General features: G+C 35.3%; 1 protein-coding gene across 1 annotated transcript in view; it reads right to left on the minus strand.

The window, feature by feature from the left end:
- C18H9orf85 (chromosome 18 C9orf85 homolog) overlaps positions 1-16,642 on the minus strand; it is a 61,235-nt gene that overhangs the window by 23,224 nt on the left and 21,369 nt on the right. The window contains exon 2 of the mRNA XM_020893235.2: positions 5,380-5,486. Within this exon, the coding sequence (XP_020748894.2) occupies positions 5,380-5,486 (107 nt within the window). The remainder of the gene's footprint in view (positions 1-5,379; positions 5,487-16,642) is intronic.

The following is a 16,642-nucleotide window of genomic DNA, read 5'->3' on the forward strand; positions in this document are numbered from 1 at the left end:
ACTTGAAATATTTTTAGGGTGAAATCTACTTTCAATCAACATTCTTCTTATGGCATATAAGGTCTTGACTCCCCTCTCTTCATTCAGGATAGTTCCACTTTGGCCTATCATATTCTATAGACTCTGGGGTAAGCTTTTGTTTTATTAAAAAATTCTACAGATGAAAAGTTTGAAAACCACTGAACTAAAATACACATGAAGTTTCAGTGGCTCGACCCTGTGAGTATCCATCTATTTTGTATGCAACAACCAAGACACTATTGACACGTCAGGCTGGATGTATCTTTGTTGTGGGACTATACTATACACTGTAGGATGCTAAGCCTATACCTGGCCTCTACCTATTACATACCAGTAGCATCCTTCACAGATGGTCTGGTCTTGACAACCAAAAATGTCTCCAGAACCCACCAAAAGTTCCCTGGGAGGCAAAACCCTCCCCTGCCAGGCTCTAATCTGTTTGTGGCCTGTTGCTATTTTATACTAGCTTCTCCTTTCTCTCTTAATACCATGGCAATGTTAAACATGAGCTAATACTACATAAACTGGTGATTTGTTTTTTAATGGGTAGAAAGAGAAAAGAAAGCAGGCTAGAGATTTTAACACCAATGTGGGTATTAGCGTGCCACATTTTGAAATTAACAGGAGAAAAAGGTTGCTTGGTTACCTGAAACACAAGGCATAAGAAGTTTCTAGGTAACAGCTTAGGCATTTCAGGACCTGAAAGTAAAATCTATTGTCTATAGATACATGTTATTTCAAAAAAAAAAAAAAAGCAGGGCTATATATATTGGACTCAGAAGTTGGAAACTTCCATAAACAACATAGATGACTTCTATTAAATTTAATATTGGGCTCAGGTGAAGGGGGAGAAAGGACTTTTTTTCTTTTTTGAAAAAGGACTTTTTAAGTGAGTAATAAAATACTGAGACTTTGCTGAGGGAGAGTAAAAACACAGGGCTTTGAAATAGGACAATTTGCATTTGAATCTTAACTCCATCTGCTTTACTTTCTTATCTTGGATAGACACTTAATCTCTCTGAGCCCAGAATAAAAAAAAGAAAGGAGTATATGTAAGAGTTCATTTCCTTACATTACGTGAGGAAGGGGGCAGTTTTTAAACATCTGTATTTCTAGTACCTGGGAAATAATATAAATGTCTATAAATGAGTTTTAAGTGAAAAATATCAAGATTCCTTCTTCTTTAAGAGTTACACAAATCATTTTACATTTTTAAGATTTCTTGCTTTTCCAGTAACTTTTAGCTCTACACCTAAAATTATTTACAGTGTTCATGAATGGCTTGGGACTGACCAGGAATGGTTAACAAATGGCTTTAATTTATCTTTGGGTTTTTATTTTCCAAAAGTCAAAAACATGGCACTTGAAAAATGAGGGGTTTTTTTGTTTGCTTTTTCCTGGCCTTGCCTTGCAGCTCACAGGATCTTAATTCCTTAACCAGGGACTGAATCCATGCTCTGGGCAGTGAAAGGGCAGAATCCTAACCACTGGACCGCCAGGGAATTCCTCTTGAAAAATGAGGTTTAATACAAAAAGATTTAGTCCTGTCCTGAACCACAATTCTTACATCTAATAGTAATCTTAATAATGATTATACTATTCAGGTGTCAAGGGAGAAGTCTGTCATAGCACCACAACAGTCCTCCACCTGGAAGTAGCAATTTCTTGCTTTAAAATCAAAAGATATGAGCTAAAATGATGGGGAAATCCTGGTACGACGACGCTGACCTCTGATTAAGGGGCAGAGTGTAAACCAAGGGACGGCAGTTCATCTCATTGCTTTTACAGAGATGAAAAGCTATAAAAAACTAAACATTATCTTTATAAGCCTTTCACTTTATTTCTATAAAGACCTAAAGCTTTGTCTACTCAATGACATTTAAGATTATCCTATCAAAGGGGAGTATTGTATCAGCATCCCATTGTTCACACATTACTAATAGGTGACGTGCATTTTTTCCCCTTCCCCTCATAGCCATCCTCCCCATCTCTCTAGCAAATACACAGTTTTCAACTCTTTCCTCTTTTAACTCAAGTTCAGACATCTAATCAGATGGTGCAGGGTTGTTTCCAGTAACTGGGAGAAACTGTCATAAAAAACATGCTTATACAAACCCTGCAGCACATCACCTTACTGAAGGTGAGAGAGAAACACGAAAATATTTTCTGCCACTTACCAACACCATACAATTTTTGCTTCCCATGAATGAAACAAAGTTTGAGGAGTTTAGATATCAAACTCTTTTTTTTTCTTCTTGAATCTAACATTTGATATCAGATCCCATAGACAATGGATATTTGCTAGATGTGCGTAGTTTCTGATGATTCACATGCCAAACAAATGGGAGAAGATGCTTTAATTTCCCCAATACTCAGAATATTACTTCATTCTAAAAGAATTGTTACTTATAAACAGCACTTTCTCCTCCTACATTTTATGTTCTGCTGAACGTTTCTTTATGTACCTCATTGGGTTACATAATCTGTGGAATGAGACAGACAAGCGAAACAATACTCAATATTTTAACTAAATGTAATATTCAGGGTGCTGGAAAAGGAATCTTTACATAAAGACACATCTAGTGTCAAAGTAAACTTCCTATACAAATCTTAACAAAGGACAAATTTAATTTACAAGTGATTAGCTTGAATAAAACATTTAAAATTTTAAATAAATTATGCTACTTTAACCATCTTTTATCAATGGATTTAAATCCTTATAATATTGGTCAAGTTTTGATATGCAGAGACAACAAAGTATACACAGGTGATTTATACTCTTCAGGACACTCTCAATCTCGGTTTGGAGTTTGAAAGCTAGGCTTTGTAAAATGCCTAATGTAATCTAGAATTCTAATATAATCTGAAATTCATGATACTCCAGGCCAGGCAAGTTGACTTCCTAGATAACATGTTCAGACCTTGTCTTAACTAGCAGTTTCTTAGTCTCTCAGGAGCTGTCACTGTTTTGAATTAGTTTGGGCTTCTTTATTACTAGAGGTTTTCCTTCAGGCTTAAAGTCTTGTTACCTGTACCTTGGTATTGGCACAACATTGTATTTCCTTCATTCTGCACTCACTGTTAGCTCTTCGAGGGCTGGCTTCAGCTGCTGCAGGGTGATACAGAACAGCAGCTCCTCTCCAGCTCTCATCTCCAAGGCCTCTGAGTCACATACTACCAGTACTAGCAGCATCACCATGAGCTTCCCTAACTTCAACGAGTCCAAGACAGGACAGAGTTGCTGACCTTTGGGTCCATGTGTCTACATTCAACCATTCTTAGGTTGTTGTGTTATAAGTTCTCCAGAATTAAACATAAGATTTGCTACTAATACTGTTTCCTTTTACTTTTATTTTTAACTGAGTCTTTATATTTGGATAAAATGTTTGTTCTTCTAGGATTTATAGTATGCAAGTTCTTCTGGAGCCATAAAAATATTAAGACCATAAACAATACACAAAAAGAGTGAAAATTCAAGAGCTGTGTAAAATCACTTGGTTCAGAAATTCTACAGCAAGTTATACCATCTGGAAAATGTATAATAATTGATATGATCTTTTATATGCTGGCACATTCAATGAAGATAAAGGATGCAGCACATATTAAAGAGATTAAAATACTGGGTATGGGTAAGGAACAAATATTTTTCAATTATTTCCTTTGTTATAATGTGAATCTATTACAACTCTATGGCTATATAAATACTTATTACCTGTACTTCGAATTCTTTTAGGTAATAGTACTACAAGAGAAAATTGCAGACTGGTGATGAAATCTCAAAATACCATTATAAAAAAAAAAGACCTGTTGAAAATATTAAAAAAACTACAAATTTTGTGTTAGGTCTATTAACTAAAACTACATGGTTAATAATGAATCAGCATCTAATTTCGATGGTAGGGGACAGAGTTACTTTATTCATGGAAATCTAGCACTGAATATTGCAAACAGTTGCCAAATTTCCCTACTGCTAATTTGGACCAATGAGCATAAATTTTTTTTTTCAATGAGCATAAATTTTAAATTTTCTTTAGATGTGTTTTCTTTGGGGAAGAAATGCTACAGAATACAAAGGAAAGGCTGGAAGACAGGAGAGAGAAAAATGTAGAGCTATTTTAAAAGGGGTCATCTATAACTAAAATAAATACTAAAAATTTGCTCTGCAAGAGCAATACAAAAATAAAAATTCTAAAAAGCTGAAGTTAGTCTATCCTTACTTGACGTTTTTAACCATTCAGTGTTAAAAAGAAGCATCTTGAGCAAACTAAACTGCCCAAATTAAAACATTCAAAGCTGTTATTCTCAAATAAATTACCCCATAGCTTGAGCTGAAAATCCATAAAAAAGCTGACATAAATTTTCAAAAGAAATGAACAGCAAAGGTTATAATATATTTATTATTTAGACTAACCTTCCAAACTTTAATTAAAATTTCCCCCCAAAAAGGAAGAGGGAATACATTTAAAGAAGATGTCAGTACTAAATAGCTAAAAGGAAAATAAAAGCAACAATGAACAAATGCATTCAAATAGCTCCTGTAAATTATAGGTTATGTAAATTAACCTATATAAATTATCAAATTAATTATCAAACTATCAAATTAAATATAAAATATATATACATTTTCAAATTATAAATATAAATTATCAAATTAAAATTCATAATTGTCAAAACAATATCACACATACTGATGCTAATTCTTATATTTAAAATGATCAGTTTTCTCTTTCAGGCAGCAATTACCCTGCAATATGGCCCTTACTCAGCTGAGCCAAAGGATGTGAGGAGACAGCATTAGGATATGCACAAAGCTGATAAAACAGAATCCCAACATTACAGAGGAAGATAAAGGACAGAAAAATGAGAGACAAAGTCCAGTATCTTTTTGTGTAGACCCAAAATTTCAAAGGAGAGAAATTATAAGTTACCAATCTAGTGATTTACTCATGATACTCAATTTATGCGGTATCAGTAATCTTCATGGGTCCAATTAAAAGGTTAGATGCTTTTAAAGATCCCCTGTGGTAAAAATTATTATTTAATTTAGTGAATTAAATAGCAAATATCATTATCTTGTCATTGGGAGATAGAATTTTGCAAAACAAAAACCCTAGTCTCATTTTTGAACAGGATGCTATAAAAATGGTGCATTATTTACTTAAGGAAGAAGGGGGAAAGGAATGATGAATCTACCCTTTCAATCTATTTGCCTCACAAGCCAGGATGCAGCATGTAAGATGAAATTCTTGTCCACACGGAAGAATGGAAATTTTTTCTCTATTCCCCCTAATATTTATCTGGACACAATTTTGAAAATCAGGAAATGCAGTAATATGATGCTGATATTACTTAACTTACCATTTTTTGGGCTTTGATAATGCTTTGTACTTGCTGTATTTTACACGCCATTCAAGCACTTCTTTACAACGCTGACATACTCCATCATGAAGTTTTGCATTCATTTTCTTAAAAAGAAGCAGAAAAACAGAGAGTTTCACTAGTGAGTCAGCATTACAAACTCCAAAAGGCATATGAGAAATTTAAGGTTTTTTTTAAACAGCAACCTAAATTTAACCTGCATAACATTTTATGGTATACTATGTGTTTTTATGTACATCATCAATTTGGCTCTTTATGAAGGCAAGGATTCTTAACTGGCTGTAGCTCAGAATCATCTAGGGAACTTTTTCATTTCCTGGCAGGAGTATTTTAAGCACATCATCCTCACTGATTCTGATGCATATTCATTTTACAATTCAAACTATATAGTTAAGATATATGCACTTTACTGAATGTAAGTTACATCTCAAAAAAAGTAGAAGAAAATCCAATCATATTTTAAGCCTACTGTTTTGACAACTCAACTCTTACTACTGAAAAATGAGAATTAAACTGAGAAATTAGATACTCCTGAATTGTAGTCTGCAGGGGAGGGCAGAGACTATGAAACTTGAGAAAGGAGAGCCAGGGAGAAGCAGCTGGAAGCAAGGAGATATTTAATTATTCAATTTAATCTTTTTGTATTCTCATGTAAAGATGTCTTAGAAAAAGTTACCTTGATAACCTGGTATCTTCAAACCAGAAGATAAGTATGTGCATATGACTGGTAGAAAACAGGCTTTATGAGGAAAGAAATTTTTTCCCTTATAATATTCTTCTCAAAATGTGTTGGGAAATAAGAAGGAAGGAAACCTTTTAAATGTGTCATGTGTCCTCACAACAGCTTTTGTATTTTGTAATATGTTCATTTGACTCAAGACCTAGACTACATATTTTCACTAAGTACTCTGAGAATTCTCTAAATTGTTTTGGTTGTGGAAGCCTGGCCTTTGCCTATTGTTGGAATAATGAATAAAGGATAGTTTAAGTTCTCGTTCTCTTTGCTTCTTTTCTTTTTTAAATTTTTCAAAAGGAGAAAAACAAAGCATCTCAAAAGATGCAGGTTCTTTGGAAGGTTATTTGAATACTGAGTTAAAAGCACAATGTTTAGAAATCATCTGAAAGAAAACAAAACTTCTGAACAGCGCTTGATATTCTTTAATGCTCTAAACAAAAAGGTAAAATAATGACAAAACATTTATTCAAAGAGAAAATATTTCAAGGGTATTTTCAAAAAACCATAAATTGAGCTGTGAATACATTATGTTTGAATTTAATTCTGTGGTAAAAAACATATTCTATTACTTATGTCTGCCTGACCTAGATGGAGAGTCCCTGGGAAAATAAATCCTGCATGCCATTATATTCCCTCTTTTCTGTGGCTCATTGTTGCCAGAAAGAAGGAAATCTGCCTAATACCAAATTCCTCTTCTTATCAACCTTGGCACCTAGCTATCACACACAGGGTTTGCTAAGAAATACCCAGAACTAAGGTTCACATTTCATCTTTTCCTCTCACTGTCCTCTGTTGCCTAGAATATCTTACCAAAAGCACTGCTTATATTTTCCTAACTCCAACAATAATAAAAAACAAACAATGATCTATGATTATAGTGTGAACGTGACGTAAACTTTCTAGCTAGCATATTCTTAGAATGCACACCATTTCATTACCTGCAATTTTATTATATACAACACATTTTACTTGTTAACTGGTGAGCATTATTTGGTTTCTCGCTTGCTTCGTATCCAATTTCTGACCAGTTCATCTTGATTTACAAAGCTGTGCATAGTTTAGAAACTGGTTTCTTTAGGGTGGATCGACAGATCGACAGTGTAACAAAACAGGTCTTTGTGGGAACTTGTCCTGTGAGTGACGTGTGAAGCGGCATAAATGGAGACGTTGTACAGCCTTCACATGACCAGCAGGCACTACTACAAAGTTAAACTTGATTTTCATGTGTTAAGAAATCATTGAGAAAAGAAATGAATGAATAAATGAGAATGAATAATACTTTCATTTAAAAATACTACAGAAAGAAAACTGTGTACCTTGTTTTTGCTGTATTTTGGCAAACTAGAAAAAGTGAATTCCAGAGACCTAAGTGAGGAAAGCTTAATCCTAATTTTACGGAATCACTGTGCCTGGAGCAAAGGGGGTGGCAATCTTACATTACTCACAACTGTGTGTACAACTAACCCTGCCCATTTTGGCAATTAATTTTAGCATGTCCCTTATGGTAGAAAATAATAGGTTACTAAGGTTAAGATTTAAGCATGTTCAAATATAAAATCAAAACTTAAGTTTTCTAAGTACAAAAGCCTTTAAAGATAATTTAGTTTAACAAGCTACTTCTCAGATCTTTAAAGGAAAAAAATCATCAGTGGAAGATTCCACTGGACTTAAGAATCCTAGCTAAAAGAAGAAAACCTTCTTTATCAATGAATACTTCTTTTAAAGTTAGAATAAACTTATCATAAACTTACGTATCAGAGGACACTCCTACGTCATATATAAAGTCCTAAAAACTGTCTTAGCCATTATTAATTCATACAACATATTTTATAGTGTTGTTTTAAACATTCTGCTGTCTGATGATGCATCAGTGGTAATATAAAACATTAATCACCAAAAAGAACTACGTGATGTGAAGACTTCAACTCCCAAGAAGGTAGCAAGAACAAATTGTAAATATAACATCTGTATCAATATGCTGATGAAGAATATTTTATAAAATATAAAGTATCATTTAATAGAAGATACTATTGTGTATGAAGGGGAAGAATTCTAATATCATTCAAGAGCAACTAATATAATTTTCATTAGGAGTTTTTGTACTTCGTAATCCTTTTAGAAATGCTATAGATAAAAACAATGGCACATTTACTTCCCTTCATTAGTTGAAAAAAAAAAAATTAAAAAATGAAATTCTCAAGAAAAATGCCAACTCTAACTGCAGCTGAATTTCCACTTACATGGAATAGAATGACCTCGTTCTCTCCCCTGCCTCACACCAAAGTAAGGTATTTACTGCCAATATAGCTACCACCATGTTACTCCATATTTAACTATATTTAAAAGTATATATTTTTAAATTTTCTAGTAATATTCCTTTTATTCTAAATTTGGTTAGAGGATAAAGGATCTCTGAAATTAGGAACAAGATATTATATGACTAATAATAATAAGTGTGAAAATCAGTATTTGGGGCTGTGACTTCCAAATCATAAGCTGTATTTTCTTAAATCCTTTTAATATGGCTAGAATATTGTTGGACATAAAGTATCTTACAAAATAAATATAACCAAAAAGTAGATGAAGGAATCAGATTAAGGGAAAAACTAGAGTTGGGAGGGAAAATCACAAAGCAGCCTGTACAGCTGGGAAATGCACCTGCGAGAGATGGGCCACAAGTGAGATGTGAGTTTTCTAGTGGCCAAAAAAAATGTTCTGCTCACTTACCTGATTCAAGGTCTGTAACGTGCCAAAAATCCAGTTTCTCAGAAGCAGCACATCTTTTCTTATTATTAAAACCTGAAGTTTCATTTTCCCAGAAACGATGCCATACAATACAGTAAACGATGCTCTCCAAAAACACCCTTACACTACAAAGCATTTCGCAGAGATGTTTTCATCCCAGTTCTCAAGGAGACAGTGTTACATAGTGCAGTCTAGTAAAAAGTTATTTTCAGGTGAGAGTGAAGTCGCTCAGGCATGCCCAACTCTTTGCGACCCCATGGACTATATAGTCCATGGAATTCTCTAGGACAGAATACTGCCGTGGGTAGCTGTTTCCTTCTCCAGGAGATCTTCCCAACCCAGATTGAACCCAGGCATCCCGCATTGCAGGTGGGTTCTTTACAAGTATTTTTCAGGTATGCAATGTAAATACAGGTATCTGATATTCATAAGATCTATAGAAATGCACTGCAAATCATAAGGCCATCTTCAAAGAATACTTCCTCCCAAACAAGTTCTAAAAACACTTACCTCTATTACAAAAAAATTCAAACATGCAGAAAAAATTAAAACAATACTAACGCATAATCAAATACATTATCTAGAGACAACTGTTAGCACTTTCCATCTTACCTATTCACTTTTCACGTGTTCAGTTCCGTTCAGTCGCTCAGTCGTGTCCGACTACTTGCAACCCCATGAACTGCAGCACGCCAGGCCTCCCTGTCCATCACCAACTCCCAGAGTCCACCCAAACCCATGTCCATTGAGTCGGTGATTACAAATATCAAGATTCTTCACTTCTCAATCATATACATCCTAGAAATAAGACTTTCTCCTACTTAACCACAATACAGAAAACCACACCTCAGAAAAATGAAAAATAACTAATACCATTGAATGTAGCCAGTCTACATTGAAATTTCCTCAATGATCCCTCTCCGCCCCACACCCCAACCAGTACTCAAGTTCAGTTTGTTCTCTCTCTTTCGGTCTAGCACGATCTCCCTCTTTTATCCTCTACACTGATTTTTTTTCAATTATTTTTCAAAATTTTTTTATTGGAATATAGTTGACTTACAATGTTGTGTAAATTTCAGGTATACAGCAAAGTGAATCAGTTATACACTGACGTTTTTGAAAATAACGTTAGGCACGTTATCTTTGGGAATACTCCACATTCTGTATTTGTCAGATTGTTTTATCTTGGTGTAATTTAACTCATTGCTTTATGTGTTTTTATTTTCATTATCTTAACAATGTTTTTCTAAGAGAAAACTTTTTCACTTTCAATGAAGGACAATTTTTTTTCTTTTTTTCTCTTACGGACAATGTTTTTAATGTCAAATCTAAGAAGTCTTTGAAGAAACATGATTTTCATCTATGTTTTCTTCTCGAAGTTCAGTAACTTTCGGCTTTACATTTAGTCTATGATCTATTTTGAGTTCATTTTTGTGCATGGTACAAAATAGTGGTAGGAGATTCTTTATAAATTATCTACGGGTGTCCAATTTCTAGCATCACTGAATTGTATATTTTTTAATTGTATTTTTATCTTTGTCAAAAGTTAAATGTGTGTCTGTTTTGGACTCAATATTCTATCATATTAATCTATGTTTACTTTTTCTTCAGTACCACCCTGTCTTGATTACTGGAGCTTTAAGGTCTTGAAATCAGTGCTGGGCCTCGCCTAAATTTATTCTTTTTCAAAAACTATCTAGCTATTCTACTTCGTTTGCTTCACTGTATACATTTTAACATCAATTTGTTAATTTCAACAGCAACAACAACAAAAAGCCTGTGATGATTGCAATCAGGATTATATTGAAACTATAAATAAACTTGGGGGAGAAGCGACATCTTAACAATATTAAATATTCCAATCCATCAACATGGCGTTCCTGGGATAAACCTCACTTGTCTGAGGTGTATTATCCTTTTTATTTATTGGTGAACACAATATGCTAACTTTCCCTGAAGATTGTTGTGTTTATGTTCAATGAGGAATACTGGCCCACAGTTGTTTATTTTAATAATACCTTTGTCTGGCTTCAGTGTTTAGTTCAGTCGCTAGAGGATTCAGGTACAAGGGTTAAAGGGACTGAAAATATAAGTAAAGATTTTCTATATGTTAGAAGAACACTGGACTATCAAAAATCTTGTAGGGGCTTCCCTAATGGTCCAGTGGTTAAAAATATGCCTGCTAATGCGGGGGGAACAGGGTCAAACCCTGGGCTGAGAGGATCCCACATCCAAGGAGCACAGAACCTATGGACCGCAACTACCAGAGCCCACGAGCTGCAGCTACTGAAGCCTGAGATCGCACAGCCCACGCTCCGCGAGAGAAGCCGCTGCAAGAAGCCCGCGTCCCACAGCCAGCGAGCGGGCCCCTGCTCTCCACATCCAGAGAAAGCCCGCGCCCTCCACCGGAGACCCAACGCAGCCAGAAATAGAAAACAAATCCTGTAGAATAAGCTCAAGTCCTTATTTTTAAATAATTGTAAGTACAATTATATGTTTAAAAGTGGTTTTTTTGGTCACACACTGAGAAAAATTTTATCCTAACTAGATGAAATTAAATTACTTACAGCTGGCCTTTGGTTTATTATATTACATAACACTTTAGGAAACAGAATTTATCACTCAATAAATATGAATGGGGCAGGGGAAAAGACAGAGTTCAAACTTCACACAGAAATCTCTTTTGTATTCTGTCCAGCAGTCTGTACATTTTGTTCATCTCCTTACCACTTGGTTTTGCAACTAGTCTTTTCCCTTTAATACTTTTTTCCCACTGTGTATGAACAATGGTATACTCTATTATATAAATTTCTTATGCCAAGAATTTATTACTTTCGTGGATGAAAAATAACTTTACTGATCAGTTTTAAGATTTAAAACTGTATGAGCATCTATATATAAATATTCAATTATAGAAATTTTTATAAAAGTTAAAAAGGATAAATCTTATCCCTCAGAGATTCTACACTTTTCAGCATTTCAAGCATATATATTTGTAGAAATTTGTATTTTTATGTACATGGTGTTTTATAACTTCTAATCAATTTTTTTTCATATTAGTATATATACTTTTAAAACATGTTTTTATTGACTGTATATTATATTCTTTCAGAGTAATACTTTCACTTAACCTATTTTCTGATAGTTTGCTTATTTCCAACTACTGACTGAATACATACAGTTTTCAATGTATTATGTTATAAATATCAGAAAACTTCTAATGAACATGCAAATTCTCATCACATTATATTTACACATAACAACTGCTGATCACATTTCAATAAAATAGTAAAAATAACAGGAATTTTACCAGAGGTGAAAACTCATGGTAAAGAATAACTGTCTTAATTATTTGGACATTAAAGCAAATATTTCCTAGTACTGTCTATAAAAATTTGCTTTGTTTTCTTATCCTGGCAGTTAAAATTTTAAAAAGAAGAGAAGACACTGCCACTTTTCTTTTCAAAAAGGGAATTAAAAATCCTTCTTGCCAGGAATTCCCTGGTGGCTCAGTGGTTAGGACCCAGCACTTTCACTGCCATGGGTCTGGGTTCAATCCCTGATCAGGGACTAAGACCCCACAACTGTGCGGCTCAGGCAAGAAAGAAAAAAAAAATCATCCCTGCTATAATCAACAATACCACAATTACTAGAGATAGAACACTACTATATGATCCAAAATATTAATACTGACTTCTAGTGACTTAAAACTCTCAAACATACAAACTATTTCAGTGTGATAAGAAACAATAATTTAAATGCCTATTACTCTCAGAAACACCTTATTTGGACAAGTTACTGAGTCTTACTATTTTTATGTATTTTATTATTTCACAAAATGAACTAGTCATATAAATAGACCAGAAATACTTTTGAAGTGAGTTCCAGTAATAAAATTCGTTTGTCATTTAAGGAAAAATAGGAAACCAAAGTTACTACAGGCTTACTTCTTTTTAAGAAACTACACTGGTTCAATGTAACTAAAGAGACTAGCTCTCAACATTTATAAGAAAACTATAACTTTAAAATTCTAAAATATTTGACATAAATACATATGGACATCAAATACATAAACATTTCAGTTACCAATATTTGATTTTTCAAAATATAAAATTCCAATTAAGAGATACCTAGAGGATAAAATGAGGTATATTTCTACTATACGCTAAAATAATTACTTTTTCCCCTGAAGTCTAGTCCATCTTTGTCTCCTTCACACTATATTCATCCAAAACACCAATACCAACCAGAGAATTGAAAATATATACTAAAAATATTCAAATTGTCCTCTTGTTCAACATATTTACAATATTAGCTTTTCTCGTCAAGAAACAATATTGGATTCCCTCACTCACTTTTTTTTGTTTTTTTTTACTGCTGAAACCTATAACAAATGACATCTGCAAAAACAAACAATTGCATTTTCATCCAAAGACTGAATATAAAATGGGCCCTGATCATCCTAAACAGAGGACTATTCTCTCAAAAAGTGGGTAGAGCTATTGTCTGTTGCAATTATACAGAGAGGGTCTATGTACAAACTACCTACTGATTTATTTCAGTAGCCATGCAAGCTACTCAGATTCTCACTGACAAGCTAATGCAAACACTTAAATGGAGCCACACCTGCCTACAGGCAGAAACATGCTATTGCAGTATCTTCTGGCAGTAGCAAAACCTATTAAGAAAGCCATTTCTGTTTTCCAAAGTATATTTCACTCATTTACTTTTACATAAAAATTAAAATAAGTTGGTGCTGTGAATTTTAACAAGAAAATCTTTCTGAAGGATTTGAACAACCAAATCATTGCACTGATAAACCAATCACATCTTTTAAAAGGTGTGGTCAGTTGGAAGAGCACTCTGGTATAAAGATTTTTAATTCTCTGCATATTGTACTAAAAGGCACAATTCAGGAGGATATGTTATGAAAGTTTAAAAAATTTTTTATAGAAGGATTCACGATGCAACACTAAGAACAAATTATAAGCAGAACACAGAATAATCTGAGGACAAGAGAAATTTTGCCCTACAACAATTAAAACATTGGGAACTTAGTATTTTAAGATAATGTACATTTAATTATCTTTAAGCCATCTTCATTATTAACTACAGGACTTTATTAAATAAATAACCCAAAAATAACTTCTTTAAAGTGGAAATAGCTTTATTGTCAGAGTAGTTTTACGGGAGGTAAGTTTTTTCTCTCAAAATTTTGCTGTAAATGGTTTTATCCAGGAATAATTTCTGTCTTTCCTGAAAAAAAGACTCACCTTACAAAGTAGGATTGTACTTCAAACTTCATTTGTTCCTTCTCAAGATCCCTTGCTAATACTTCTTCCTCTGATTACCCCTTAAAATGATCTACTCCTCAATATTTAGTCATCAACCCACTTACTGACCTGCCTTCCCTGTCTCTGTCTCTTCTTCAACTTGGATGTCTGTGCAGCGCTCCTTTCTTTCCACACTCTGTGTGAGTGTGTCTGCATGCGTGTATGTTACTCGCTCAGTCGTGTCCAGCTCTTTGCAACCTCAAGGACTGTAGCCTGCCAGGCTCCTCTGTCTATGGGCTTCTCCAAGCAAGAGGAGTAGGGTGAGTAACCGGGGGGTCTTCCTGATCCAGGACTGAACCTGGGTCTCCTGCATTGCAGATTCTTTACTCTCTAAGCCACTAGGGAATCCCTTCCATACTCTTCACTCACGGTCAACATAACCTATAACTGCAGCTTCAGTAATGAGCTCAATGAAGATTACTTCCAAAACAGTGCACAATCCTAATGCTTCTCTGGAGGTCCTGATATATCAGACTGCATGAAGGACATCCATTTTCCTTCTCATGGAAATCAATAAACACCCCAAATCCATGGACTGAATCACAATCACTATCTTAGCAGTAAAATCTGTTTCTCCTTTGCCCCAAACGTCATCTTAAACTCGTCTTATAGTCTCAGGTATAAAATCTCAAGTCACCTTTGACTCCTCCCTCTCCTACCAAAATGCCAATATTGACAAAATCAATTTTTCCACAGTGTCCCCAACTTTATCACCTACTTTATATCCCCCCTACTTCTATATATCAGATCCTCATTTCTATCTGTACCGCTAAAGCAGCCTCCCAAATGGAAGATGGATTAGAAACTAAAAAAGATAAATGGAGACCAAGCTGTCAACAGTTATGTCTAACAGACATCTGTCCATTTGCCTCCTCTGGTCAGAAATTTACATTCCTTAAGGCATGCCTAAGACTGAAATTGAGACCTCACCACAATATGATCTCTACTTTCCTTTCTGGTCCTATCACCTGTCTTTCTTGCCTATGCATTTGGGCACTCCCAAGTAAACAAATCCGGCAGATACCACAGTCTGCCTCCTCCTGTGGCTTTGCTCTGCCTGTCCTTTTCCACACCCGCATGTGGAAGTTCAATTGTTCATTCAAATCTAGGTTTGTGTTCCAAACAACCCTCCAAAATCCCACGTAGTATTTTCCATCTCATTCAATTCAAAAGACGTATACAAGGCCTATAATGCCCAAGCATATATTAGATATAGGGGTACAAGAGAAAAGTAAAGTCTTTACCTTTCAGCTAGTAAGCAGTCAAACAGAGAGACGGCTTTGGCAGTGTGGAAATTATAACAGAGATAGACAAAGGGTGCTTTGGGATCATCCTCTACCTTACAAAGGCCAAGTGCCACCGCAAGGGAAGGACACATGAAGTATGAGAAAGTATGCGGCCCTTCGGGGAAGCTGCGAGCAGTCAGGAAGAGCCAGACAACAGGGCGTGAGGAGAATGGAAGGATTGAGCTAAATTGTAAGAGAACATGTTTGCCAACTGAAGAATTTTGAGTACTAAACAGGAAAGGAATCTGACTGAATAAGATCCTAAGCAGCAGTTAAAGACAGGACTAGACGGAAGTATGGGGAACCCGTAAGAAAGCTGCCGTAGTAGAAAAATAATATACTACAACACTAAATTTGGCTGTAGCAGTGGGGACAGAGAGATGCGTACAGGCATGGAAGATAACAAATACCAAAAAATGATCTAGGTTCAGTAAGTAATTAGAGAAATGATAATCAGAATGGAGTTAGGGCAAAGCCAAGCCTTTAGGGAAAAATGGCTTTTAAGTCCATTCTCAAACTCTAAGGTACATCACACCCAACCCAAAAGCATATTAAAAATCAGATTTCCAGGCCCCACTACTCTCTGAGATTGTGATTTGTAACTGAGGAGTTTCTGTTGCATAGGCCACACTGCGAGAACCTGTGGTAAAGTGATGGGGAATGCCATAGAGCAAAAAAGAGCTCAGACAATAGCCTCCTGTGACAGCAGCCCCCCCACCTTGCTCAGATAGACCTAACGTACAAATGAGGAGAGTGTGATCACTGGAAAGCCAGTCACAGAGACAAGCACATCAATCTGAGTGTCAAATACAGGGGAAGGTAATTAACAGAAGACCATGTGGATTGAAGACCATGGACGTTAGAATCTCCTGTGAGCTGCTGCTGCTGCGTCGCTTCAGTCACGCCCGACTCTGTGTGACCCACCTGGCTCCTCTGTCTCTGGGATTCTCCAGGTAAGAATACTGGAGTGGGTTGCCATTTCCCTCTCCAATGCACGCATGCATGCTAAGTCACTTCAATTGTTTCTGACTCTGTGTGACCCTATGGACAGCAGCCCACCAGGCTCCTTCGTCCACAGGATTCTCCAGGCAAGAATACTGGAGTGGGTTGCCATTTCCTTCTCCCTCCTGTGAGCTACTTGT

The sequence above is a fragment of the Odocoileus virginianus genome, chromosome 18 (genome assembly GCF_023699985.2).
Source record: "Odocoileus virginianus isolate 20LAN1187 ecotype Illinois chromosome 18, Ovbor_1.2, whole genome shotgun sequence".
Lineage (NCBI taxonomy): Eukaryota > Metazoa > Chordata > Mammalia > Artiodactyla > Cervidae > Odocoileus > Odocoileus virginianus.